Source organism: Schistocerca serialis, chromosome 4, assembly GCF_023864345.2.
Source record: "Schistocerca serialis cubense isolate TAMUIC-IGC-003099 chromosome 4, iqSchSeri2.2, whole genome shotgun sequence".
In the NCBI taxonomy this organism is placed as follows: Eukaryota; Metazoa; Arthropoda; class Insecta; order Orthoptera; family Acrididae; genus Schistocerca; species Schistocerca serialis.
Window position 1 is genome coordinate 901,749,211 of NC_064641.1, and position 26,236 is coordinate 901,775,446.

The 26,236-nt window shown below is 43.3% G+C and overlaps 1 protein-coding gene across 1 annotated transcript in view; it reads left to right on the forward strand.

The window, feature by feature from the left end:
- Window positions 1-26,236, forward strand: part of LOC126474834 (arylsulfatase B-like) — a 91,133-nt gene that overhangs the window by 8,038 nt on the left and 56,859 nt on the right. The window contains exons 2-3 of the mRNA XM_050102311.1: window positions 12,548-12,707; window positions 19,114-19,337. Coding sequence (XP_049958268.1) covers window positions 12,548-12,707; window positions 19,114-19,337 — 384 coding nt within the window. The remainder of the gene's footprint in view (window positions 1-12,547; window positions 12,708-19,113; window positions 19,338-26,236) is intronic.

Genomic DNA, 26,236 nt, shown 5'->3' on the forward strand with positions numbered 1-26,236 from the left:
ACCCTGAAATGCCTAGGTATTGTTTTTACCAACGACATATGTCGCACAGCAACGTAAAACTATAAGAGACTACTACAGCCAGTCCGGACGGGCATTAGACATGATGCAACGTGTCACGAATTCCGCATTTCGCTCAAGTACTCCCAATGAAGGTGACGAGAGCACGATGAATACTGGCGGCGTTGGGTTCCTTTTTGAGTGCAGGTCTACTGTTTAAAGTAAGATACGACGCTCTTAGCCTCCCTCTAAGTAGAGGTGTACTTGGTCTTGCGCATATTCGTGATCGAGCGGTGGCACTATATATCAGCACAATGTTAAAACTATGGAGACGACACCAGTCTTTTTTGACAGGAATCTTAATAGAAGAACTAGCACCAATTGCTCAAACGGCGCCAGGGGCGGTTCAGCACATTTCCCTGTCACTCCAGCATATACGCACTATTTTTATAGACTGCAGCAAAGTTCAGACGGCTGGCCGGAAACCAGACCTGCAACGGAGCGTGACATATATAGGATACTAATGACCGGACGGCACAGCAATCCTGTTGAGAGGAAGCATCCACGTATCAATTGGCAAGAAGTAGAACGGCGATCGATACACCACGTTTCCTTAGACACAGAGACACGTACAACGTGGTACCTAAAAGAAAATGGTAAAAATGTCACCGATCCAGACCCCATGCGATTCATATGACAGATTCGCCATTGTGCCCTCTGTGCCATACTGTGGACAGCGATGAACACCGCCTCATATGTGGCCCTTTGGCAGAAGTGTGGCTTTTGGTGACACGAATGATCGCATTCTTTCTCCGAATGGGACAAAGCAACATTGAACCAGGGATTATATTCTTCCCGGGCGGCACTTACTACCCACGCACGAAAACGTATGCAGTAACATGGCTTCGAGGCCAGACGATGCCCTACTTGTTCAGAGATGGCCCGAAGAATTTAATGGACTTCTGGACTTTTCTACAGGAACAACATCTAAAGATCGTGAACGATCCGAAATACCGACAGCATATCTCTAACTTCCTACGGAGTGCGTTTCAAGGGCCCCCGCATAGCTGGAACGTCCAGGGTAGGAGAAGTTAAATTATCGATGCGAAGAAAGCACGAAAGGAAGATTAAGAATCGGTGGATACATCGTACTTACGAGAAGACGTACCCGGATGACAGAACAGCAGGAGGGGTTGGAAATACGATTCTCCATTGTAATGTGTGTTTTTTCTTTCGAGAATAATGTTCAGTTCACTAGCTTGAAGCAATAGAGAAATATGTTTTATGTGAACCAGGATTTGCTTTAATTTGTAAAAGATATTCATTGGAGTTTGAAGCATGGTTAAAGAAGTTTATTCCTTTAACGTAATTTTATTGCATGTTTTTCTTTCTGACGTATGTTTACCTTCCAAAGCTTACTACTTATCACAATGTTAATTTTACATCAATCTGGTTAATAGTCATCCTTTCAGATTATGTATGTATCTATGTAACGAAATTGTTAATCTCATGTATAACACCAATAAAAAGGTAGTTTCTTTGTTTTCTATGGTTCCTGTTTAAATGTAAAAAAAAGTAAACATAAAAAGTTGGGAGCTCACTTGCCCGCGAAAGGCAAAGGTCCCGAGTTCGAGTCTCAGTCCGGCACACAGCTTTGATCTGCCAGGAAGTCTCATATCAGCGCACACTCCGCTGCAGAGTTAAAATCTCATTCGATGAAATTATGAATAAATCTTGCTTTCCAAGTTACTACCTTTGCTAATTAATGCCGTCTTCCACCTGCTACTCTCCTGTGCTTATCCACATCCCTTCGATGAGACAGTACCATGCAGACGAAGTGACATAACGAGTAACAACACAAGCGTGGAATTGCTTCCAGACAACTAAAGTTATTAGAAGAAAATTTAAGTCACTGCATTGTTGTAGTGACTCACTATTGCCTACATTCTAATAGCCAGAACTTCCAGTAGACGTAATCAGGATAGTGAAAAGCTGAGAACTGAGAAAGGATTCAGGTAAGGAGCACCCAATAGCACTAAACTACTTTAGTCGACGTTTTCGGAACCCTAAACTAAGAAATCGTTTTACGTTTATCATATATCGCACATGACTCTAGTGTAGGCAATGCCTAATATGAATTGATGGGTCGTAATGGAGCAAATGTGAAATTCATTACGATGTGAATAAAATACTTTCAACGTTACGAAGAAAGAGTAGTGAAAATTAACAAAACGCTCGTAGAATCCGTTGTAGGATTTTTGAGTATATGTCTATGTCTATGTCTAGACGGACAGTAAAAGAAGTGGAAAAAGAGGAGAATTGGCCTGGTATTTCTTTAATTGTGGCGGAAAAAGAACAAAAAATCTTACTATTTCGTCTGCTCTCATTTCTATGTACTATTTACTGTTTTCTTTCTACCGATTTCGAAGCTCTGCAGTTTCATTTCCAGGCACTATAGCACTGTGATCGATGTGATACACAACCGCATGTTGTTGTTGTTGTTGTTGTGGTCTTCAGTCCTGAAACTGGTTTGATGCAGCTCTCCATGCTACTCTATCCTGGGCAAGCTTCCTCATCTCCCAGTACCTACTGCAGCCTACATTGTTCTGAATCTGTTTAGTGTATTCATCTCTTGGTCTCCCTCTACGATTTTTACCCTCCACGTTGTCCTCCAATACCAAATTGGTGATCCCTCGATGTCTCAGAACATGTCTTACCAACCGATCCCTTCTTCTAGTCAAGTTGTGCCATAAGCTCCTCCTCCCCCCATTTCTACTCAATACCTCGCCATCAGTTATGTGATCCACCCATCCAATCTTCAGCATTCTTCTGTAGCACCACATTTCGAAAGCTTCTATTATCTTCTTGTCTAAACTATTTATCGTCCATGTGTCACTCCCATATGTGGCTACACTCGAAACAAATACTTTCAGAAACGACTTTCTGACACTTAAAACGCGTGACCGCTACGGTCGCAGGTTCGAATCCTGCCTCGGACATGGATGTGTGTGATGTCCTTAGGTTAGTCAGGTTCAAGTAGTTCTAAGTTCTAGGGGACTGATGACCTCAGTAGTTCAGTCCCATAGTGCTCAGAGCCATTTGAACCATTTTGACATTAAAATCTATACTCGATGTTAACAAATTTTTCTTCTTCAGAAACGTTTCCTTGCCATTGCTAGTCTACATTTTATGTCCTCTCTACTTCGACCATCATCAGTTATTTTGCTCCCCAAATTGCAAAACTCCTTTACTACTTTAGGCGTCTCATTTCCTAATCTAATTCCCTCAGCATCACCCGATTTAATTCGACTACATTCCATTATCGTCGTTTCGCTTTTGTTGATGTTCATCTTATACCCTCCTTTCAAGACACTGTCCATTCCGTTCAATTGCTCTTCCAGATCCTTTGCTGTCTCTGACAGAATTACAATGTCATCGGTGAACCTCAAAGTTTTTATTTCTTCTCCGTGGATTTTAATACCTACTCCAAATTTTTCTTTTGTTTCCTTTACTGCTTGCTCAATATACAGATTGAATAACATCGGGGAGAGGCTACAAACCTGCCTTACTCCCTTCTCAACCACTGCTTCCCTTTCATGTCCCTCGACTCTTACAACTGCCATCTTGTTTCTGTACAAATTGTAAATAGCCTTTTGCTCCCTGTATTTTATCCCTGCCACCTTCAGAATTTAAAAAAGAGTATTCCAATCAACATTGTCAAAAGCTTTCTCTAAGTCTACAAATGCTAGAAACGTAGGTTTGCCTTTCCTTAATCTTTCTTCTAAGATAAGTCCTTGGGTCAGTATTGCCACACATGTTCCAACATTTCTACGGAATCCAAACTGATCTTCGCCAAGGTCGGCTTCTATCAGTTTTTCCATTCGTCTATAAAGAATTCGCTTTAGTATTTTGCAGCTGTGACTTATTAAACTGATAGCTCGGTAATTTTCACATCTGTCAACACCTGCTTTCTTTGGGATTGGAATTATTATATTCTTCTTGAAGTCTGAGGGTATTTCGCCTGTCTGATACATCTTGCCCACCAGATGGTAGAGTTTTGTCAGGACTGGCTCTCCCAAGGCTGTCAGTAGTTCTAATGGAATGTTGTCTACTCCCAGGGCCTTGTTTCGACTCAGGTCTTTCATTGCTCTGTCAAACTCTTCACGCAGTATCATAACTCCCATTTCATCTTCATCTACATCCAATTCCATTTCCATAATATTGTCCTTAAGCACATCGCCCTTCCACCTTTCTGCTTTCCCTTCTTGGCTTAGAACTGGGTTTCCATCAAAGCTCTTGATATTCGTGCTAGTGGTTCTTCTTTCTCCAAAGGCACTATCTATCTTACTCCTAGTGAGATAAGCCTCTACATTCTTACATTTGTCCTCTAGCCATCCCTGCTTAGCCATTTGGCACTTACTGTCGATCTCCTTTTTGAGACGTTTACATTCTTTTTTTGCCTGTTTTATTTACTGCGTTTTTATATTTTCTCCTTTCATCAATTAAATTCAATATTTCTTTTGTCACCCAAGGGCTTCTATTAGCCCACGTCTTTTTACCTATTTGATCCCCTCTTGCCTTCACTATTTCATCCCTCAAAGCTACCCATTCTTCTTCTGCTGTATTTCTTTCCCCCATTCCTGTCAATTGTTCCCTTATGCTCTCCCTGAAACTTTGTACAACCTCTGGTCCTTTCAGTTTCTCCAGGTCCCATCTCCTTAAATTCCCACCTTTTTGCAGTTTCTTCAGTTTTATTCATAACCAATAGATTGTGGTCCGAGTCAACATCTGCCCCTGGAAATGTCTTTCAATTTGAAACCTGGTTCCTAAATCTCTGTCTTACCATTATATAATCTATCTGATACCTTCTAGTATCTCTAGGAATCTTCCATGTATACAACCTTCTTGTCTGTTTCTAGAACCAAGTGTTAGCAATGATTAAGTTATGCTCTGTTGAAAATTCTACCAGACGGCTTCCTCATTCATTTCTCTCCCCCAATCGATATTCATGCACTATGTTTCCTTCTCTCCCTTTTCCTACTCCCGAATTCCAGTCACTCATGACTATTAAATTTTCGTCTACCTTCACTACCTGAATAACTTCTTTTATCTCATCATACATTTCATCAATTTCTTCATCATCTGCAGCGCTAGTTGGCATATAAACTTGTACTACTGTAGTAGGCATGGGCTTCGTGTCTGTCTTGGCCACAATAATGCGTTAATTATGCTATTGGTAGTAGCTTACCCGCACTCCTATTTTTTTATTCATTATTAAACCCACTCCTGCATTACCCCTATTTGATTTTGTATTTATAACCCTATATTCACCTGACGAAAAGTCTTGTTCCTCCTGCTACCGGACTTCTCGAATTCCCACTATATCTAACTTTAACCTATCCATTTCCCTTTTTAAATGTTCTAACCTACCTGCACGATTAAGGGATCTGACACTCCACGCTCCGATCCGTAGTACGCCAGTTTTCTTTCTCCTGATAACAACGTCCTCTTGAGTAGTCCCCGCCCGGAGATCCGAATTGGGGGACTATTTTACCCCCGGAATATTTTACCCAAGAGGACGCCATCATCATTTAATCATACAGTAAAGCTGCATTCCCGCACGTACATCCAGTTAATGTACTCTAGCATCCTCCACACCAAGAACAATATGGTGAGCTGAAGCTCTTTCCACAGGCCATATTTTCTAGTAAAGCCTTTGGCTCAGTGAAAGAGATTCCTACCTCACATTCAAATCGTTAACTGCTTCCATTGTGCTTGAATTGTCATGATGACGATGATGACGATAATTAGACGCTCTGCCAAGCGGGCAGGTCGATCGCAGCTAGTTATCATTCAGCTCCTCCCAGTTTTCTGCCACTTTTCCTGCATATGATGAATGTGTCTTGATGTTGTCATGTATCTGGTACTTTCTTCTACCTCGGGTCCTCTTCTGAGACACCATTCCCCCTAGTGCAACATTTATTGTACATTTTCTTCTCATTCTGTGTCCTCCATTTGCTCCTCTTAATATTATTTATCTTTTGACATTCATACCTTGTAACACACTCAGTCCTTTAAATATTCATTCATACTTTCTATTTTTTTCGAGATCCACATCTCAAAAACCTCTAAGCATTTCTTCTCTCTCTGCCACACTGTCCATGTCTCAGCACGATATAGCGCAACATTCTGTAGAAAAGACTTCACTATCTTTTATCTTAAATGTTTATCTAATGGATCACAGAATGCATTCCTCGTTCTGTAAAGTCAATAACTGTCTTTTATTCGATTTCTTGTTCACTTTTCACGTTACTGGTAATTTTGCAGCAGAAGTGCCAGAAGTTATCATCTTCCTTCCCTAGCCCATCACAAATTTTCACTTTTACTTTCCATGACTGCTCTGTAAAATAATTGCTCAGTTTTTTGAGTTTATCTGCATTACATGTTCCTCACCGCTGGTGTTCAATTCTTTTAACGTACTGTTAATTGGCTTTTTATTTTCAGTCAGTAATACCAGCAAGTCTCACAACATTTGTATGTTTCATTCGTAGTACTGCAGTAACAGTAGTAAAAAAGTCTTTCTTTCGATTGCAGCAATAATATACTCTGTTTCTGGAAGATAATTATTCTATGGATCCAGTCTCAGTTTTCATGTAATAACGGTTTCGTACATGATTACAACAGCCTATGCATCGTACGTACCTGCAAAGTCACACGCTTTCGCAATAACATTTGTAAATTCAAACAACCAAAAGACAGACAGTACACAAACGAGTAATATGGGAGTCAAGAGAAATAATTGATCATGTCTACTTCACGATTGTCTTGCGATACTTGGTTAGGGACGCCTCTTAGAAAACATAGGTGGTAGTCAGACAAGGCTGTAGTATTCCATTTGCCTTAACAGCGTTTTTGCATTCGAAAACTATCTTGATGGAATTGCCTCCCTGCTCATCACTAACAGCTCCAAGGTGATCCACGAGGAAGTCCAGATGAAATCCAAAGTGACATTTGACATCCCATAAGGTATGGTGTCAGTAGTTCTTGTCCAATATCACGATAGGTGCGTGCTCTATGGTGACCTAAAGAGCACTTGCAGACACTTGTGAAAGTCAATCACGCTATTCGTTCAACTTCATTAGCACCATTCAGATAATGTTCGTCAGAATTTAATTTCCTAATTATCTGTGCTACAAGTATTGCTAATTTTAATTTTATTTCAATGATGCGTGCAAATGTCTCTCCCTAGTAGATAAATCAACAAGAGATTTTTCCCACAGTTTTTAAGAAAAAGCCACATTTTAATGTGCAGTGCAGATGCATTTTTATTCAACCAGTGAGAGGAGTGTTCACAAATTTGTTCTGTCCAGGCAGCAACGCTTACTGAAAAGACAATCGTTTCCCAGTGACAGTGGTTTTTCTTTCTCTGCTGTCCCATACGTGGTAAAAATCAGCAGGGCTTTATGTACGTGAGCTGTATGCTGGACAAATTTGTATTTATCTTGATATTTTCACATATTCACTGTTAGTATTTCTTGCACTGGATAAATGCGAGTAGCAAATTGCAGTTCTCGTATGTCTCTTTCAGATTAACTGCGTAAACAAGAAAAATTGAGACTAAGCTTGAATCTGCAAACTAGCGCCACTTCCTCATGCGGAAATCTTTGACGACAGTCTCCATAAAGAAATCCACGTCACCTATCTTCGAGGATTATTCAGAAAACAGCATTGTGGTCAGTTTCATAACTGCGATTCCATCGTTACAATCACGAATCCATTGTTTTGAATGAGGTATTCGTTGAGAGACCAGACAAATGTGTTGTTCCTGAAGATGGGCATCAGCCTATTCTGCAGTTGCGGGGGCAACAGTTTGGATGATGCGAACGGCTGAAAGGAAAGGGAAACTAGAGTCATAATTTTTTGCGAGCACATGCATCTGTACTGAATGGTTAAATGATGAGGGCGTCCTCTTGGGTAAAATATTCCGGAGGTAAAATAGTCCCCTATTCTGATCTCCGTCTGGGGACTACTCAGGAGGAGGCCGTCATCAAGAGGAACAGAACTGGTATTCTACGGATCGGAGCGTGGAATGTTCGATCCCATATTCAGGCATGTAGGTAAAAAATTGAAAGAGGGAAGTGGATAGGTTGAAGGTAGATATAGTGGTAATTAGTAAAGTTCGGTGAGACGAGGAAAAAGAGGTCTGGTCAGGTGTATACAGACTTATAAATACAAAGTCATACAGGAGTAATGCAGAAGTGGGTTTAATAATGAACAAGAAAACAGGAATGCGGATAACCTACTCAGTATAGTGAACACATTGTCGTAACCAAGATACACAAAGCCGACATCTACCACAATAGGACAAGTTTACATGACAACTAGCTCCGTAGATGATGGAGAGATTGAAGAAGTGTTCGATGAGATAAAAGAAATTTTTCAGCTAGTTAAAGGACGCGAGAATATAATTTTCACAGGGTGCTGGAATACGATAGCAGGGAAAGATAGAGAAGGAAAAATAGTGGGTGAATAAGAACTGATAGAAAGGAATGAAAGATGAAGTCGCCAGGTGGAATTTGGCACAAAGCATAATCTAATCGTAGCCGACAGTTTAGGAACCATGAAAGAAGGTAGTAAACGTGAAAGAGACTTCAAGACACCGGAAAGTTTCAGACTGTTTATATACTTCTTAGACAGAGATTTAGGAACCAGATTTTAAATTGTAAGACATTTCCAGAGATAGATGTGGACTCTGACCACAATTTATTGGTTATGAACTGTATATTGAACCGGAAGGAACTACAAGACTGTAGGAATTGAAGGAGACGGGACCTGGATAAATTGAAAGAACCAGAAATTGTAGAGAGTTTCAGAGAGAGCATTAGGGAACGATTGACAAGAACGGTCAAAAGAAATACAGTAGAAGAAGAATAGGTAACTTTGAGAGATGAAATACTGAAGGCAGAGAAGGATCAAGTAGGTAGAAAGACGAGGCCTAGTAGAACTCCTTTAATTGATGAAAGTATAAAACTTAATAATGCAGCAAAGGAAGCAGGCGAAAGTGAGTACAGAAATTCTGAAAATGAGATTACATAAAATGAAAAATGGCTAAGCCGGAATTGTCGGAGGACAAATGTAAGGATTTAGAAGCATATGTCACTAGAGGAAACACAGATAGCGCCTGCAGGAAAATTAAAGAGACCTTTAGCTGTATGAATATCAAGAGCTCAGATGGAAAATCAGTCCTAAGCAAAGAATGGAAAGCTGAAGGTGGAAGGAGTATACAGAGGTTCTATATAAGGGAGATGAACTTGAAAGCAATATTATAGGAAGGGCAGTAGACGTAGATGAAGATGAGATGGGAGACATGAGACTGTGAGAAGAAATTGACAGACCTCTGAAAGATCTAGGCCTAAACATGCGCCTGGAGTAGACGATATTCTATAAGCACTACTGACAGCCTCGGGAGAGCCACCAATAACAAAACTCTTCCATTTGATGTGCAAGATGTACAGAGACAGACGAAATACCCTCAGACTTAAAGAAAGATGTAGTAAATCCAATTGCAAAGAAAGCAGTTGCTGACAGCAGTAAAAATTAGCAAACTATCAGTTTATTAAATTATGGTGGCGAATTACTAACACGAATTCTTTATAGAAGAATAGAAAAACGGGTAGAAATCGACATCGCAGAAGATCAGTTTGGATTGAGGAGAAGTATAGGAACACCTCGGCCTATCTTCGAATATATACACTCCCGGAAATTGAAATAAGAACACCGTGAATTCTTTGTCCCAGGAAGGGGAAACTTTATTGACACATTCCTGGGGTCAGATACATCACATGATCACACTGACAGAACCACAGGCACATAGACACAGGCAACAGAGCATGCACAATGTCGGCACTAGTACAGTGTATATCCACCTTTCGCAGCAATGCAGGCTGCTATTCTCCCATGGAGACGATCCTAGAGATGCTGGATGTAGTCCTGTGGAACGGCTTGCCATGCCATTTCCACCTGGCGCCTCAGTTGGACCAGCGTTCGTGCTGGACGTGCAGACCGCGTGAGACGACGCTTCATCCAGTCCCAAACATGCTCAATGGGGGACAGATCCGGAGATCTTGCTGGCCAGGGTAGTTGACTTACACCTTCTAGAGCACGTTGGGTGGCACGGGATACATGCGGACGTGCACTGTCCTGTTGGAACAGCAAGTTCCCTTGCCGGTCTAGGAATGGTAGAACGATGGGTTCGACGACGGTTTGGATGTACCGTGCACTATTCAGTGTCCCCTCGACGATCACCAGTGGTGTACGGCCAGTGTAGGAGATCGCTCCCCACACCATGATGATGGGTGTTGGCCCTGTGTGCCTCGGTCGTATGCAGTCCTGATTGTGGCGCTCACCTGCACGGCGCCAAACACGCATACGACCATCATTGGCACCAAGGCAGAAGCGACTCTCATCTCTGAAGACGACACGTCTCCATTCGTCCCTCCATTCACGCCTGTCGCGACACCACTGGAGGCGGGCTGCACGATGTTGGGGCGTGAGCGGAAGACGGCCTAACGGTGTGCGGGACCGTAGCCCAGCTTCATGGAGACGGTTGCGAATGGTCCTCGCCGATACCCCAGGAGCAACAGTGTCCCTAATTTGCTGGGAAGTGGCGGTGCGGTCCCCTACGGCACTGCGTAGGATCCTACGGTCTTGGCGTGCATCCGTGCGTCGCTGCGGTCCGGTCCCAGGTCGACGGGCACGTGCACCTTCCGCCGACCACTGGCGACAACATCGATGTACTGTGGAGACCTCACGCCACACGTGTTGAGCAATTCGGCGGTACGTCCACCCGGCCTCCCGCATGCCCACTATACGCCCTCGCTCAAAGTCCGTCAACTGCACATACGGTTCACGTCCACGCTGTCGCGGCATGCTACCAGTGTAAAAGACTGCGATGGAGCTCCGTATGCCACGGCAAACTGGCTGACACTGACGGCGGCGGTGCACAAATGCTGCGCAGCTAGCGCCATTCGACGGCCAACTCCGCGGTTCCTGGTGTGTCCGCTGTGCCGTGCGTGTGATCATTGCTTGTACAGCCCTCTCGCAGTGTCCGGAGCAAGTATGGTGGGTCTGACACACCGGTGTCAATGTGTTCTTTTTTCCATTTCCAGGAGTGTATTAAGGAAAGGCAAACCTCCATTTATAGCTTCTGAAGGCTGCAGGGGTAAAATACACGGAGCGAAAGGATATTTACAACTTATAGAGAAACGAGACAGCTGTTGTAATAGTGGAAAGACATGGAAAGGATGCAGTGGTTGATAAGGGTGTGAGACAAGATTGTAACCTATCCCAGATGTTAGTCAATGTACATTGAACAAACAGTGAAAGAAACCAAGGAAAATTTGGAGTAGGAATTAAAGTTCAGGGAGAAGACATTGTAATTCTGTCAGAGACAGCAAAGGACTTAGAAGAGCAGTTAAACGGAATGGGCAATGTCTTGAAAGAAGGATATAAGATGATCATCAGCAAAAGCAAAACCGGTGTAATGGAATGTAGTCAAATGAAATTAGATAATGCTAAGGGAATCAGATAGGAAACGAGACAAAGCAGTGGATGACTTTTGTTATTTGGCAGCAAAATAAATGATGATGGCCGAAACAGATAGGATGTAAAATGTAGTCTGGCAATGGCGAGAAAAGTATTTCTGAAGAAAAGACATTTTTTAAGATTGAACGTAGATTTAACATTCAGGAAGCCCTTTTTCTGAAGGTATTTGTCTGGAGTGTAGCCATCTGTGGAAGTGAATCATGGACGATAAACAGTTTAGACGAAAAGCGAATAGAAACTTTCTAAATGTGGTGCTACAGAAGAGTGTTGAAGGTCAGATGGGTCGATTACGTAACTTATGGGAAAGTACTGAATAGAATTTGGGATATAAGAAATCTGTGCACAACTTGACTAAAAGAAGGAAATTGATAGGACACTTTATGAGATATCAAGGGACCACCAGTTTAGTACTGGAGGGAAATGTGATGGAAATAATTGTAGTGGGATACCAAAAGATGAATACGGTAAGCAGATTCTGAAAGTCGGTAGGTTGCAGTAGTTATTCGGAGATGGAGAGGCTATCACAGAATAGAGTAGCAGTCTCCGGACTGAAGACTACAACGTCAAAAACAAATTGCTGTCAGACGAATTACGGAATTAAACTGTCCGGCATTAACAACTTCTCCGACAGTGCCGAGTATTCATGAAATGAACTATGCCTCCCTAAGTGTGTCATCAGTAATTGCCTATTGCAGCTTCAACTGCTGATGAATTATTGTGTTCGTTGGACATAAAACCTGATCATATCGTCAGAAATAAGGTTAGCTAGTATGACGCAAAACGCAGTACATGCAAAGGCTAACCTTTGTTCCAATCGGAACATGCTGAAGCATTGTTCAGACTAATGTATTGAGCACGGTTCACTACCTATTCACGGGCTGTGTATCACGTTTGAAAGCGGTTAGAGCACTGAACTTATTTGGATATCAATAGAAATTGTTTGCAGGGGTGGAACGACGTGAGCTTCCACGGGTCGGACCAGATCCCGACGCCAAACATCGACGCTATGGCGTATCACGGTGTGATCCTCAACAGCCACTACGTACAGCCCGTGTGTACTCCATCGAGAGCAGCCCTCATGACTGGAAAGTACCCCATTCGCACAGGTAAGAGTACATCCAGTTTATATCTCAAAGTGTTCATGTTTCAGTGGCAATGAGAACTGCTGATCTCTACAGCTAATATATTTGTAAGTACGTCCCCCCCCACCCTCCCCCCCCCACCACCTTTTCCCACTACCCCACGCTCTCCATCCCTATTAACAACTCTTTAAAGAATGGAACTCTCATTTATAATACATCATAAACCGTCAATCTTCATGGTTATAGTCTCTATAAACTGCGCTCCCTTTGAAGAAAAGCTATTATTTACGCATCTAGACGTTTATGACGTCATATCTGCTGAATATATGTGACATACAATGATAATGTTTCGCATGTACTTTCAGCAGTGTATGTAGGTACTGTCTGAAGAACGTGGAGCGAATAAAGAAATAATAAATTAAAACATCTTGCCTGATGCTGAAGTTTTACTGAGTTGTCCGTGAAAATGTAGTCAGCGATAAGGGTTTTGCTTTTCACTATGTTATGGGGGGTGCCAGTGAGGAAAACCTTCCAAAAAATTTCAGAAAATGTCTGAATTTGGTTGGATCTAACAAACTGAACGTATATAATTTGGGTAATCTGCGCGCCTTGGGTAATGATGCCTCGAGATAGATACACACTGTCTAACTTTAATACGTGATTATAATGTTAAACCAGTAACGTAAGATTATACCTCTTCACGAAGAGATTATGGTAGCATTTTAAATTTCAAGGTTCGCTGAATAATGAAATACTGAAAATAATATTTTTGTTGCCATGGAAGTCGTTAGAAAGACAATCTGCATCAGGAATTGACCGGATGACTATTTAAATCGTTCATTAGTACAGTACTCTGGCTTGGTAATAAATGAAGGTTTATGAAAGCTGTGTATTAAGGAACTTTACAGCAGAACTTTAAATATCTGATTTCGTAACTAAATCATTTTGCCGGAGGAGCATGGTTTCTCTACTGTTAAATGGATTGTTTCAGATAGTGTCTTTTAAATTTCGTGTAGGTACGTTATTCCAGAATTCTGATGCTTCTCCTACAGCTGTGATTTCGAGGGTTCCTTGCCTCATTCGGTAACAGCGGAATCCTTATAAAATCACTTTCCTGTATGTCTGTCTGTCGGACTGTTAAAAAACTTTTTTGTCGGGAACGGATAGATGAAATCTGTGCGACATACTAAGATCTACAGTCCCTTGGCGGTGGAAGAATTGAAGCTTTCAAGTGAGTGACATTAAAATTTACTGTCATTTACGTGACGTACCTTGATACTTGGAAACTCAGCATTAAACCCCCTAGAGCATTTCCCGTTACCCTGGAATCATGAAATTTTGCAAGAAGGTTTCAGAGTACAACGCAAAGTCAGAATTTCAAGCATGTTAATTTGTAATTATATAAGACAATAAATGTTTCTTTTATCATTGTTATTCACCTCCTAACTTAAAATTAAAACAGTGGTGTCACCGCCAGACACCACACTTGCTAGGTGGTAGCCTTTAAATCGGCCGCGGTCCGTTAGTATACGTCGGACCCGCGTGTCGCCACTATCAGTGACTGCAGACCGAGCGCCGCCACACGACAGGTCTAGAGAGACGTCCTTGCACTCGCCCCAGTTGTACAGCCGACTTTGCTAGCGATAGTTCATTGACAAATTACGCTCTCATTTTCCGAGACGATAGTTAGCATAGCCTTCAGCTACGTCATTTGCTACGACCTAGCAAGGCGCCATTACCAGTTACTATTGATCATCTATCTATCAAGGGAGAGCATAAGGGAGCAATTGACAGGAATGGGGGAAATAAATACAGTAGAAGAAGAATGGGTAGCTTTGAGGGATGAAGTAGTGAAGGCAGCAGAGGATCAAGTAGGTAAAAAGACGAGAGCTAGTAGAAATCCTTGGGTAACAGAAGAAATATTGAATTTAATTGATGAAAGGAGAAAATATAAAAATGCAGTAAGTGAAACAGGCAAAAAGGAATACAAACGTCTCAAAAATGAGATCGACAGGAAGTGCAAAATGGCTAAGCAGGGATGGCTAGAGGACAAATGTAAGGATGTAGAGGCCTATCTCACTAGGGGTAAGATAGATACCGCCTACAGGAAAATTAAAGAGACCTTTGGAGATAAGAGAACGACTTGTATGAATATCAAGACCTCAGATGGAAACCCAGTTCTAAGCAAAGAAGGGAAAGCAGAAAGGTGGAAGGAGTATATAGAGGGTCTATACAAGGGCGATGTACTTGAGGACAATATTATGGAAATGGAAGAGGATGTAGATGAAGATGAAATGGGAGATATGATACTGCGTGAAGAGTTTGACAGAGCACTGAAAGACCTGAGTCGAAACAAGGCCCCCGGAGTAGACAATATTCCATTGGAACTACTGACGGCCGTGGGAGAGCCAGTCCTGACAAAACTCTACCATCTGGTGAGCAAGATGTATGAAACAGGCGAAATACCCTCAGACTTCAAGAAGAATATAATAATTCCAATCCCAAAGAAAGCAGGTGCTGACAGATGTGAAAATTACCGAACTATCACCTTAATAAGTCACAGCTGCAAAATACTAACACGAATTCTTTACAGACGAATGGAAAAACTAGTAGAAGCCAACCTCGGGGAAGATCAGTTTGGATTCCGTAGAAACACTGGAACACGTGAGGCAATACTGACCTTACGACTTATCTTAGAAGAAAGATTAAGGAAAGGCAAACCTATGTTTCTAGCATTTGTAGACTTAGAGAAAGCTTTTGACAATGTTGACTGGAATACTCTCTTTCAAATTCTAAAGGTGTCAGGGGTAAAATACAGGGAGAGAAAGGCTATTTACAATTTGTACAGAAACCAGATGGCAGTTATAAGAGTCGAGGGACATGAAAGGGAAGCAGTGGTTGGGAAGGGAGTAAGACAGGGTTGTAGCCTCTCCCCGATGTTGTTCAATCTGTATATTGAGCAAGCAGTAAAGGAAACAAAAGAAAAATTCGGAGTAGGTATTAAAATTCATGGAGAAGAAATAAAAACTTTGAGGTTCGCCGATGACATTGTAATTCTGTCAGAGACAGCAAAGGACTTGGAAGAGCAGTTGAATGGAATGGACAGTGTCTTGAAAGGAGGATATAAGATGAACATCAACAAAAGCAAAACAAAGATAATGGAATGTAGTCTAATTAAGTCGGGTGATGCTGAGGGAATTAGATTAGGAAATGAGGCACTTAAAGTAGTAAAGGAGTTTTGCTATTTGGGGAGCAAAATAACTGATGATGGTCGAAGTAGAGAGGATATAAAATGTAGGCTGGCAATGGCAAGGAAAGCGTTTCTGAAGAAGAGAAATTTGTTAACATCCAGTATAGATTTAAGTGTCAGGAAGTCATTTCTGAAAGTATTCGTATGGAGTGTAGCCATGTATGGAAGTGAAACATGGACGATAAATAGTTTGGACAAGAAGAGAATAGAAGCTTTCGAAATGTGGTGCTACAGAAGAATGCTGAAGATTAGATGGGTAGATCACATAACTAATGAGGAAGTATTGAATAGGATTGGGGAGAAGAGAAGTTTGTGGCACAACTTGACCAGAAGAAGGGATCGGTTGGTAGGACATGTTCTGAGGCATCAAGGGATCACCAATTTAGTATTGGAGGGCAGCGTGGAGGGTAAAAATCGTAGAGGGAGACCAAGAGATGAATACACTAAGCAGATTCAGAAGGATGTAGGTTGCAGTAGGTACTGGGAGATGAAAAAGCTTGCACAGGATAGAGTAGCATGGAGAGCTGCATCAAACCAGTCTCAGGACTGAAGACCACAACAACAAACAATTGATGCTGTAAAACACGTACGTCAAGAGCGATGTTCACCAATTATGGATTAAAGTTAAGTATTCCAGAAGTTACGTACCTTTTTTGCTAGTTTCAATTCCTTGTCCTGTTCCAGACCTCACGCCAGCCTGCGTGAGCTTAAACGCGTGCCTTTCGGCTTCCTCATAGTGGATTGGCTGTCTTGCCAATCCACAACAAAAACTTTCTTTAAAGTCCTGAAATTTTCGGCGCTGATATGTTGCCAGTATCAATGTAGACCACAGGCAAAATTCTTCGACTTTCTCGTTTCCCGGGATGGATAAACTCACCCTAGTCTACTCTCCATCCGAACAGGCCTCGCAAAGCATAACGGTGCCGACCGACCGCCGTGTCATCCCCATCCAATAAGCGTCACTGGATGCGGGTATGTAATGGATGTGGTTAGCACTCCGCTCTCCCGGTCGTTGTCAGTTTTCGTGACCGGAGCCGCTACTTCTCAGTCAAGTAGCCCTCAGTTGACTTCACAAGGGCTGAGTGCACCCCGCTTGTCAATAGCGCTCGACAGATCCGGATGGTCACCCATCCAAGTGCTAGCCAGGTCCAACAGTGCTTAACTTCGGTGATCTGTCGTGAACCGGTGTTACCACTGCGGCAAGGACGTTGGCCTAGATTTCCTAAAACGTCATAAATTTACGATTGTAGTAAGGTATAGGACAGGATATTTTGCACTTCATTTGGTATGTAACATACGATTGGAGATCTAGTAAGTGTAATTAACTAATGCATCACCTACACATGACTTCCTTTTAATAAAACATTGAGTAGTAACATTTAGGAGGGTTTAGCTGCAGTTTAAGGTTTTTGTTCCTTTAGTGTTCTAGGGTTACGTTTGTACAGTATCCTGAGAGCATGAGTCCTATACCTATCTTGTAAATTTTTAATTGTAAAACATATGGTTTCCGACCTAACACTTGCTAACTGTTGCTGAAGACTCGAATGATTAATTTGAGGAGATGCATGGCAGCACCAGATATTTTACTTCTATACAGAAACACCTAGAGCCAAATCTATCACAGTCGCTGTCAATAAATTACAGCAGGATGAGAACTGGGATTTATCTTCGTCGTAAAGTATGTTTCTCGACCCGTTTTGTTTACATTGTTACCATTGAGGATTCTAGACTAGTATTAAGTTAATACTCTACAAAGTGAGCTCTATTCACTAAGAGAAACGGTTAACATACACTGATGTGCCAGCACATTATGACCACCTGCTTAGTAGCTTGTTTGTTCATCTTTGGAACGAAATACATCATTGATTCTGCTTATCAGGAATCCCTAGTTTGTTGGTAGGTTTGTGGATATAGGTGGCATTAAATGTCGACGCACATTAAATTAATTCGCGTAAATAACAGGCTGCTGATTTGCCCACGCGATGATGGCGCCCGATAGCAACTCTGATGGATTCAAAAGGATTTACATCAGGCTGAAGTAGTCTCCGAGACATCATCGTGATTTCACCACAACACTGCTCAAACCACTGTGGCACTGTTCTGGCTCCGAGACACAGACAGTTACACTGATGAAACATGATATCGCCGTCGGGGAAGACATCAAGCATGAAGGGGTGCAGGTAGTTCGTAGCTGTAGACTTATCTTTGATTACTACCACAGGTCCCACGACCGCAGGAGAATGTCTCCCATAGCATAATACCGCTACCACCATCGTGTGGCCGTGTCGCGGTGCAAGTTTTGAGCCGCCGTTCACCCAAATGACGGCGTTTGTGGAGACGACCAGTAACCTAGTGTAGAAAAAAATGTGGACCATCTGAAGAGCCAACACGTTCCCATTCATTGAAGTTCGAATCCCGTTGGTGCCGTGTTCATTGCAATCGTAACTGACGCTCTCGTTCGTCCAACATGTGAACACATAGGGGTCGTCTGCGCGGAGCTTCATGTTCAACAATGTGCGACGAACGGCGCGTTCCGGAAATACTTGTGCGTGAAGCAGCATTGTGCTCTTTCGGTGGAGATGCCGCGGATCACCATCTATCCATCTTTACAGAGCAGACAAGCGTCCGGACCCCACGTTCTGTGAAGAGTCGTTGGACGTCCAACCATTTAGCGCGTAGTGGTAGTTCCACTGTCCTCCTCCGTCTTCCCGTAGATGCTCACGACAGTACCACGTGAAAATTCGACCAGCTTCGTAGTTTTCGAGATACTCGTTCAGAGGCTCCATAATAATCATCTGCCCTTTGTCAAAATCGCTTACCTTATTGGATTGTCCCTTCGCGCAGGGGTGATCCCCGTCCGTGTTTGCTACGCTTACTAACTTTTGTTACCGCGTCATAAGCCCTCAACGCCACTAGACGGCATCCAACGTCGCGGTGGTCAGTGGTGATAATGTTTTGGCTATCAGTGTATACTGATGTGGTCAGCGTATTAGCAGCAGCGCGATGAACGCAAAATGGCCGGCGCCAGCCACTTGTGCCTACTTTCCTTATATAGTTCATTTATGCCTGTCGCTCACATGCGACAGAATACAAGATGATCTTACAAAAAGAAAACAGCACGCTTATATTTTGTGTCACCGCAGTTCCATTGCATGACTAATCTTATTTACTTGCCGACAGGTATGCAGGCCCACGTGATAGGAGCCACCGACCTGAGCGCCCTGCCAGAGGGCAAGATCCTGCCGCAGTACCTGCAGGACTTGGGCTACGTAACCAGGGCGATCGGAAAGTGGCACCTCGGCCACCACGCCAAGAACTACACGCCGGCATACCGAGGGTTCGACACACACTTCGGCTACTGGAACGGCATGGTCGGCTACTACGACTTCGTAGTTCAGTCTGGCGTAAGATCCATTTTACTATTACCATTACTGTTACAACCCTGCCACGAATATTTATGATATACTGATAAAAATCTATCGAGTTTCCGGTCCCATCAAGTGGTTTGAGCTTGAAGCTTACTGGCACATTAAAACTGTGTGCCGGACAGAGTCTCGAACTGGGCACCTTTGCCTTTCGCGGGCGAATGCTCTACCATCTGAGCTACCCAAGCACGACTCACGCCCCGTCCTACAGCTTTACTTCGGCCAGTATCTCGTCTTGTACCATCCAAACTTTACAGAAGCTCTCCTTCGAACCTTGCAGAACTAGCACTCCTGAAGAAAAGGATATTGTTGAGACATGGCTTAGCCACAGCCTGGGGGATGTTTCCCGAATGAGATTCTCACTCTGCGCCGGCCGAAGTGGCCGTGCGGTTAAAGGCGCTGCAGTCTGGAACCGCAAGAACGCTACGGTCACAGGTTCGAATCCTGCCTCGGGCATGGATGTTTGTGATGTCCTTAGGTTAGTTAGGTTTAACTAGTTCTAAGTTCTAGGGGACTAATGACCTCAGCAGTTGAGTCCCATAGTGCTCAGAGCCATTTGAACCATTTTTTCTCACTCTGCAGCGGAGTGTGCGCTGATATGAAACTTCCTGGCAGATTAAAACTGTGTGCCAGGACCGAATCTCGATCTCGGGACCTTTCCCTTTCGTGGGCAAGTGCTCTACCATCTGAGCTACCGAAGCACGACTCATACCCTATCCTCACAGCTTTACTTCTGGCAGTATCTCGTCTCCTACCTTCCAAACATTACAGAAGCTCTCCTGCGAACCTTGCAGAACTAGCACTCCTGAAAGGAAGGACGGGTCGTGGGTCGTGCTTGGATTGCTCAGATGGTAGAGCACTTGCCCGCGAAAGGCAAAGGTCCCGAGTTCGAGTCACGGACCGGCAGACAGTATTAATCTGCCAGGAAGTTTCATATCAGTGCACACTCCGCAGCAGAGTGAAAATCTCATTCAGGTTTGAGCTTGTTTTACGACTCTATACCTTAATCCATTTTCCCACGTAATAGTAATGTTTCATGGAATGTAATTCACAGCCTGTTTTTTAAATCATGTTCTGCTGCCGCTGATTTCTTAGGTTACCGTCCGTGGTTTGTTGATTTGGGACCAAACAGCGAGGTCGTCGGTCCCATCGGATTGGGGAAGGAACGGGTAGGAAGTCGGCAGTGTCCTTGCAAAGGAACCATTCCGGCATTTGCGTGAATAGATTTAGGGAAATCACTGGAAACTTAAATCAGGATGGTCCGAAGCCTGTTTCAACCGTCGTCCTCCCCAATGCGACTCGTAGGTGGTAATATCTGCCGTGGCCTATACGGCACTGTTGAATTGTGCGCGTATTCTGCCCGGTGTGAGAGTCTCCACATCCGTGCGTGATTTTGTATATTCCTGCATTCTGAGGCCTACGTGATCTTCCACAGACCTCGTAAGTTTTGTAGGACACCTGAAGACAGAATCGACGTTACGCCCCTTTAGGGGTCGGCTAATGTTTCCGATTACTCAGCCACAACCCCTAAACACAAAAGATTCCTTGAAGTGTTTGGTGAAATGGGTGGCAGGATTTTGTGTTCATTCAAGGCGTTTTCTTTGAGCCTTTTCGCAAATGGCTCAGTCCTTGGACAGGTTTTCTGACTCTGATGTGGCTACCGCCCGATGCACCAAAGTGCTCAGAACAATGTTGCTGCGATGGGCGGTGCTAGCGGGTAGCTCGCAATATCAGTCCGCGTGGGTGGCATCCAGACGGGCCCATATGGTTGAAAGGCTCTTTTCCGAATGCGCTGCAGAACATTTTGGAGCCCTGAAGACAGCTATTCGTGGCCGTAGATTTGCTTCGGATGAAGAAGTGAAAGTCTGGTTACAATCATGGCTCCATAGACAACCACAAACTTTTTCCATGAAGACATTGACAGTATCACTCATGGATGAATTTATTGACAGATATGGCGATTACTTTTGAAATAATAAACAGTTTGCTTTCTTCTGTCTGTCTCCTTTTCAGTTGTCTACACCTTATATTTTATTTTATTGTTTTAATCCAACGCGTTTCGAAGCTACAACTTAATTTTCAAAAACCAAATTGTATTACTTTCTCTGAGGAGTTAAATACAAATGTTGAAGTTTTTCATCAATGTTGATGATGGCAAATTCATAGCTAAGTGTGGATGTCACAATAGACGATTTCGCCAGGAAGCCAATCTCGGTGTCTGTCGATCTGTTGTGCAGCTAGTCTCCGACCAATGATGGAGGAGACACAGTGTTGCTGGGGGTCCATTACTTATTCTCGGATGGCTGTCGCAAATGTGAAGGGGTTACGATGTGATTGTAGCACTACACGGCGATCCTCCTCTGTGGCGGTCAGACTTGGTCGTTCGGAACCTTCATGACGAGTTTACCTGTCTTGAAGTTCCCTTGCGGCCCACAATGGAGTGACTGTCACATCTGAATGCCTTACAAATTTGAATATAGCACCATTTGACCAGGCCGCTAAATGGAGAACCACAATGAGGCCCCTTTCAAACCCCGACAGCGCTCTCTCGAACAGATTCGTGGTATCACCGCTTGCTTCAGTCATTACTCAACATCTGAAGCTGTTCATGCCCCGTGAAACCCCATGAGTCCTAGTATCAACACTAAACATAAACAACAGTGATGCAGTCTAGTACCCAGCTAATTTCCTTCTCTTGGTGCTACGAGGACTTGAATTTTTAAATGTAGATTTTCGGAAACGATGGACCCACGAAGAGAGAATAGCCGCCACAGTCACGCCCGCATTGTTACATATGGTTTGGGAGACAAGGTGCGGATAAACTTGCATTAGCATAATTATTTCAGACCTGGACAATGCACATTGCCTCTCTCCCCAACTACTATACGGGATGTAACTGGAAATACGAATGACTTTACCACAACCCGTAATGAGAGAAATTCTAATCATGTGATGACGAAAATGACTGGAAGATGCGACGGAGATTTACCGATTGTTTTTTGATGTCCAGATTTTGGAATGATTCTCACCGAGACGAATCGTTATGCCGAGCAACGAACTCTTGACAGTTTTGTCAACGAAAAATGTACAGAACTCTGTAAACTACAGCAATAGATACACGCCAGTAACGAAGAACTCCTGCGGTTTTTGGATTCGTTCCGTGGGCTGGTTTGGATCGAAAACGTATACTGCAGAGGTATTGGCCAAACAACATGCTATAGAAAAATGAAGTGAATAAAGCTTTACCCCGCAACAAGTTTCAAGCCCTATTGAGTATGCTACATTTTTCGGGCATAATCGGGTACAAAAATGGCAAACTGTACAAATTAGCTGATATACTAAACGATAAATTTCACGAAGTGGTCGTGGTAAGAAATTGTGCATTAATGTAACTATGGTGCCGTTTAGAGGAAGGTTGGGATTTCGCCAGTGTAAACCGGGAAAACGTCAGAAATATGGTCCAAGCCATTCACACGTGTGTTCATGGAGGTTATACCTGGAATGTTAAATTGAATGCTCGAAAGGAGATTACCCCACAAGCTCATGACATGTTCTCGAGTGTGAGTTGATGGGTCCATTGTTGAAAGCCGGACGTGTCCTGTACGTCGACAATTACTATGCAAGCGTCGCCTTAGCCCTTAAGTTGAACGAACATTCTATCCACCGGATTGACACATTGAGAAATAAGAGAAAGTACAATCCAAGGACCGTAATGGAAGAAGAGGTCAAGAAAGGGTAACTGCTATGGATGCAGTTATAGGAAAATGGAATGTTTCTGACGACGAAAGACGTTCCAGAACTAATAATAACCACGTCAAGAAAAGGAAGAACCAGAAATCCATCCCCAATTTTGGAATATAAACACGCAAAATCCTTCACAGACGTTTCATATCAAATGGCTTCTCATGTCTCCACTTTCCGCAGAGGTGTGAAGTAGTATCGTAAGATTGCATTCGAGCTCAGTCAGGCAGTAGCAGCCGGCCCAGACGGACGCAGCAACAGGGAAGTAACCTATTTTGTGACGTATTACAAGTTCTTAATCAGGGGCAAATTATTTAGTAGACAGAGCTTTATCCCAGTTAGCGGTGTGAAAAGCAACTTCCTGGAAGAAAGTTAAAGGTTTTTTTAATTTCGTAACTTATGCACAGGTTGGCACAACTGGGTAAGCAGAGTGTTTTCACATTCAAACTGACTAAGGCGAGTAATAGTCGGGGCATGCACGTGTAAGTAATTCATGACTTTGGGAACATGTCTTAAGACTTTACATTTATTCGGTGTGTATGTTCACATAATGTAACGTCACCTTCCGTTCCCGGAAATCTAAGTAGAAGTTTCTGCGTGGGTAGCCACTTTGTTGATAACCGGGACACAGGAAAGACCTGTTACAGACCGATGCCGTGCTACACGCTGTGGAAATGGTAACAACAATCTCAGTTATTTAGCACATAGCCTGCCTCTCGTGTAACAGGATGTTAATAGTACATATTCTAGCGACATGACCACCTATTCCTCGAAAGCACATTGCGGCTACGTCAAGACAAGCACTTGGTCGTTTATCGCAGCAGAAGTAAACCTTATGTGGGTTTTGTATTTTTCGTAGCCATGCCTACTCCTTGTATTAACTAGCGATTGTAAATGAAGTCATACTTTGGGCATTTTATGGTTGTGTCATTGCAATTAGTTGCCGCTCCTGAGTCCAGTATTTGAATCACAACTTGTTTAGTAGTGGATAATTCGAACCATCTTCAGGTCCTCCTGGAAATCATTGCTTGTCGAGGTCTGTATTTATAACGTCATTCACTATATCTAAGTGTGTATTATCAGGGAATTTTCTAACAGTGATTAATGTACATTTAGGTATTCCGTTCGTAGAAGGGTAGCTATAAGGAATGTGGCGGGTGTAAGTGCAGTTGTTTCTGTTGGTATCTGAGGACGGTGCACTGAATAACATTACACCAGTATTTACCTCATTAGCAGACTAACAGTTATAGCCATTACAAGTCGTATGTTTTTAGTTTCTTTAGTATCTCCAAGTATACGTGGCAAGAATAAGCAATTAATGCATATTTTAATCTGGGAAGCATGTTAGGGGTTGAGGTGTGGATGCATGGACACCAAATGGTTAGCATATACTGACAGGTGTGGTCCAGCTGGTGATGCAGGACGACCGTGCAAAAAAAATCAGTCGCAAAATTTGTGGCGTGTCTGTGGAAAATGCGGTGTCGTTGAGTATCGAGAGCTGCGCAAGAATTATCGACCACACTGGAGATACTGTACAGTGAAGCAGTATCACGAGGTGCCAATTAGTACCAGGAAGCAGCCGTCCCTCCCGTAGTTTTGAGGTGACACCGCCACGCCTCTGCCCTGAAATAGCGTCACCAGAGGCCAGGATGGCAGTTCTGTTCGAGATCAGATCCTGCTCACTTCTACAGGGTGTTTCAAAAATGACCGGTATATTTGAAACGGCAATAAAAACTAAACGAGCAGCGGTAGAAATACACCGTTTGTTGCAATATGCTTGGGACAACAGTACATTTTCAGGCAGACAAACTTTTGAAATTACAGTAGTTACAATTTTCAACAACAGATGGCGCTGCGGTCTGGGAAACTCTATAGTACGATATTTTCCACATATCCCCCATGCGTAGCAATAATATGGCGTAGTCTCTGAATGAAATTACCAGAAACCTTTGACAACGTGTCTGGCGGAATGGCTTCACATGCAGATGAGATGTACTGCTTCAGCTGTTCAATTGTTTCTGGATTCTGGCGGTACACCTGGTCTTTCAAGTGTCCCCACAGAAAGAAGTCACAGGGGTTCATGTCTGGCGAATAGGGAGGCTAATCCACGCCGCCTCCTGTATGTTTCGGATAGCCCAAAGCAATCACACGATCATCGAAATATTCATTCAGGAAATTAAAGACGTCGGCCGTGCGATGTGGCCGGGCACCATCTTGCATAAACCACGAGGTGTTCGCAGTGTCGTCTAAGGCAGTTTGTGGCGCCACAAATTCACGAAGAATGTCCAGATAGCGTGATGCAGTAATCGTTTCGGATCTGAAAAATGGGCCAATGATTCCTTTGGAAGAAATGGCGGCCCAGAACAGTACTTTTTGAGGATGCAGGGACGATCGGACTGTAACATGGGGCTTTTCGGTTCCCATATGCGCCAGTTCTGTTTATTGACGAAGCCGTCCAGGTAAAAATAAGCTTCGTCAGTAAACCAAATGCTGCCCACATGCATATCGCCGTCATCAATCCTGTGCACTATATCGTTAGCGAATGTCTCTCGTGCAGCAATGGTAGCGGCGCTGAGGGGTTGCCGCGTTTGAATTTTGTATGGGTAGAGGTGTAAACTCTGGCGCATGAGACGATACGTGGACGTTGGCGTCATTTGGACCGCAGCTGCAACACGGCGAACGGAAACCCGAGGCCGCTGTTGGATCACCTGCTGCACTAGCTGCGCGTTGCCCTCTGTGGTTGCTGTATGCGGTCGCCCAACCTTTCCAGCACGTTCATCCGTCACGTTCCCAGTCCGTTGAAATTTTTCAAACAGATCCTTTATTGTATCGCTTTTCGGTCCTTTGGTTACATTAAACCTCCGTTGAAAACTTCGTCTTGTTGCAACAACACTGTGTTCTAGGCGGTGGAATTCCAACACCAGAAAAATCCTCTGTTGTAAGGAATAAACCATGTTGTCTACAGCACACTTGCACGTTGTGAATAGCACACGCTTACAGCAGAAAGACGACGTACAGAATGGCGCACCCACAGACTGCGTTGTCTTCTATATCTTTCACATCACTTGCAGCGCCATCTGTTGTTGAAAATTCTAACTACTGTAATTTCTAAAGTTTGTCTGCCTGAAAATGTACTG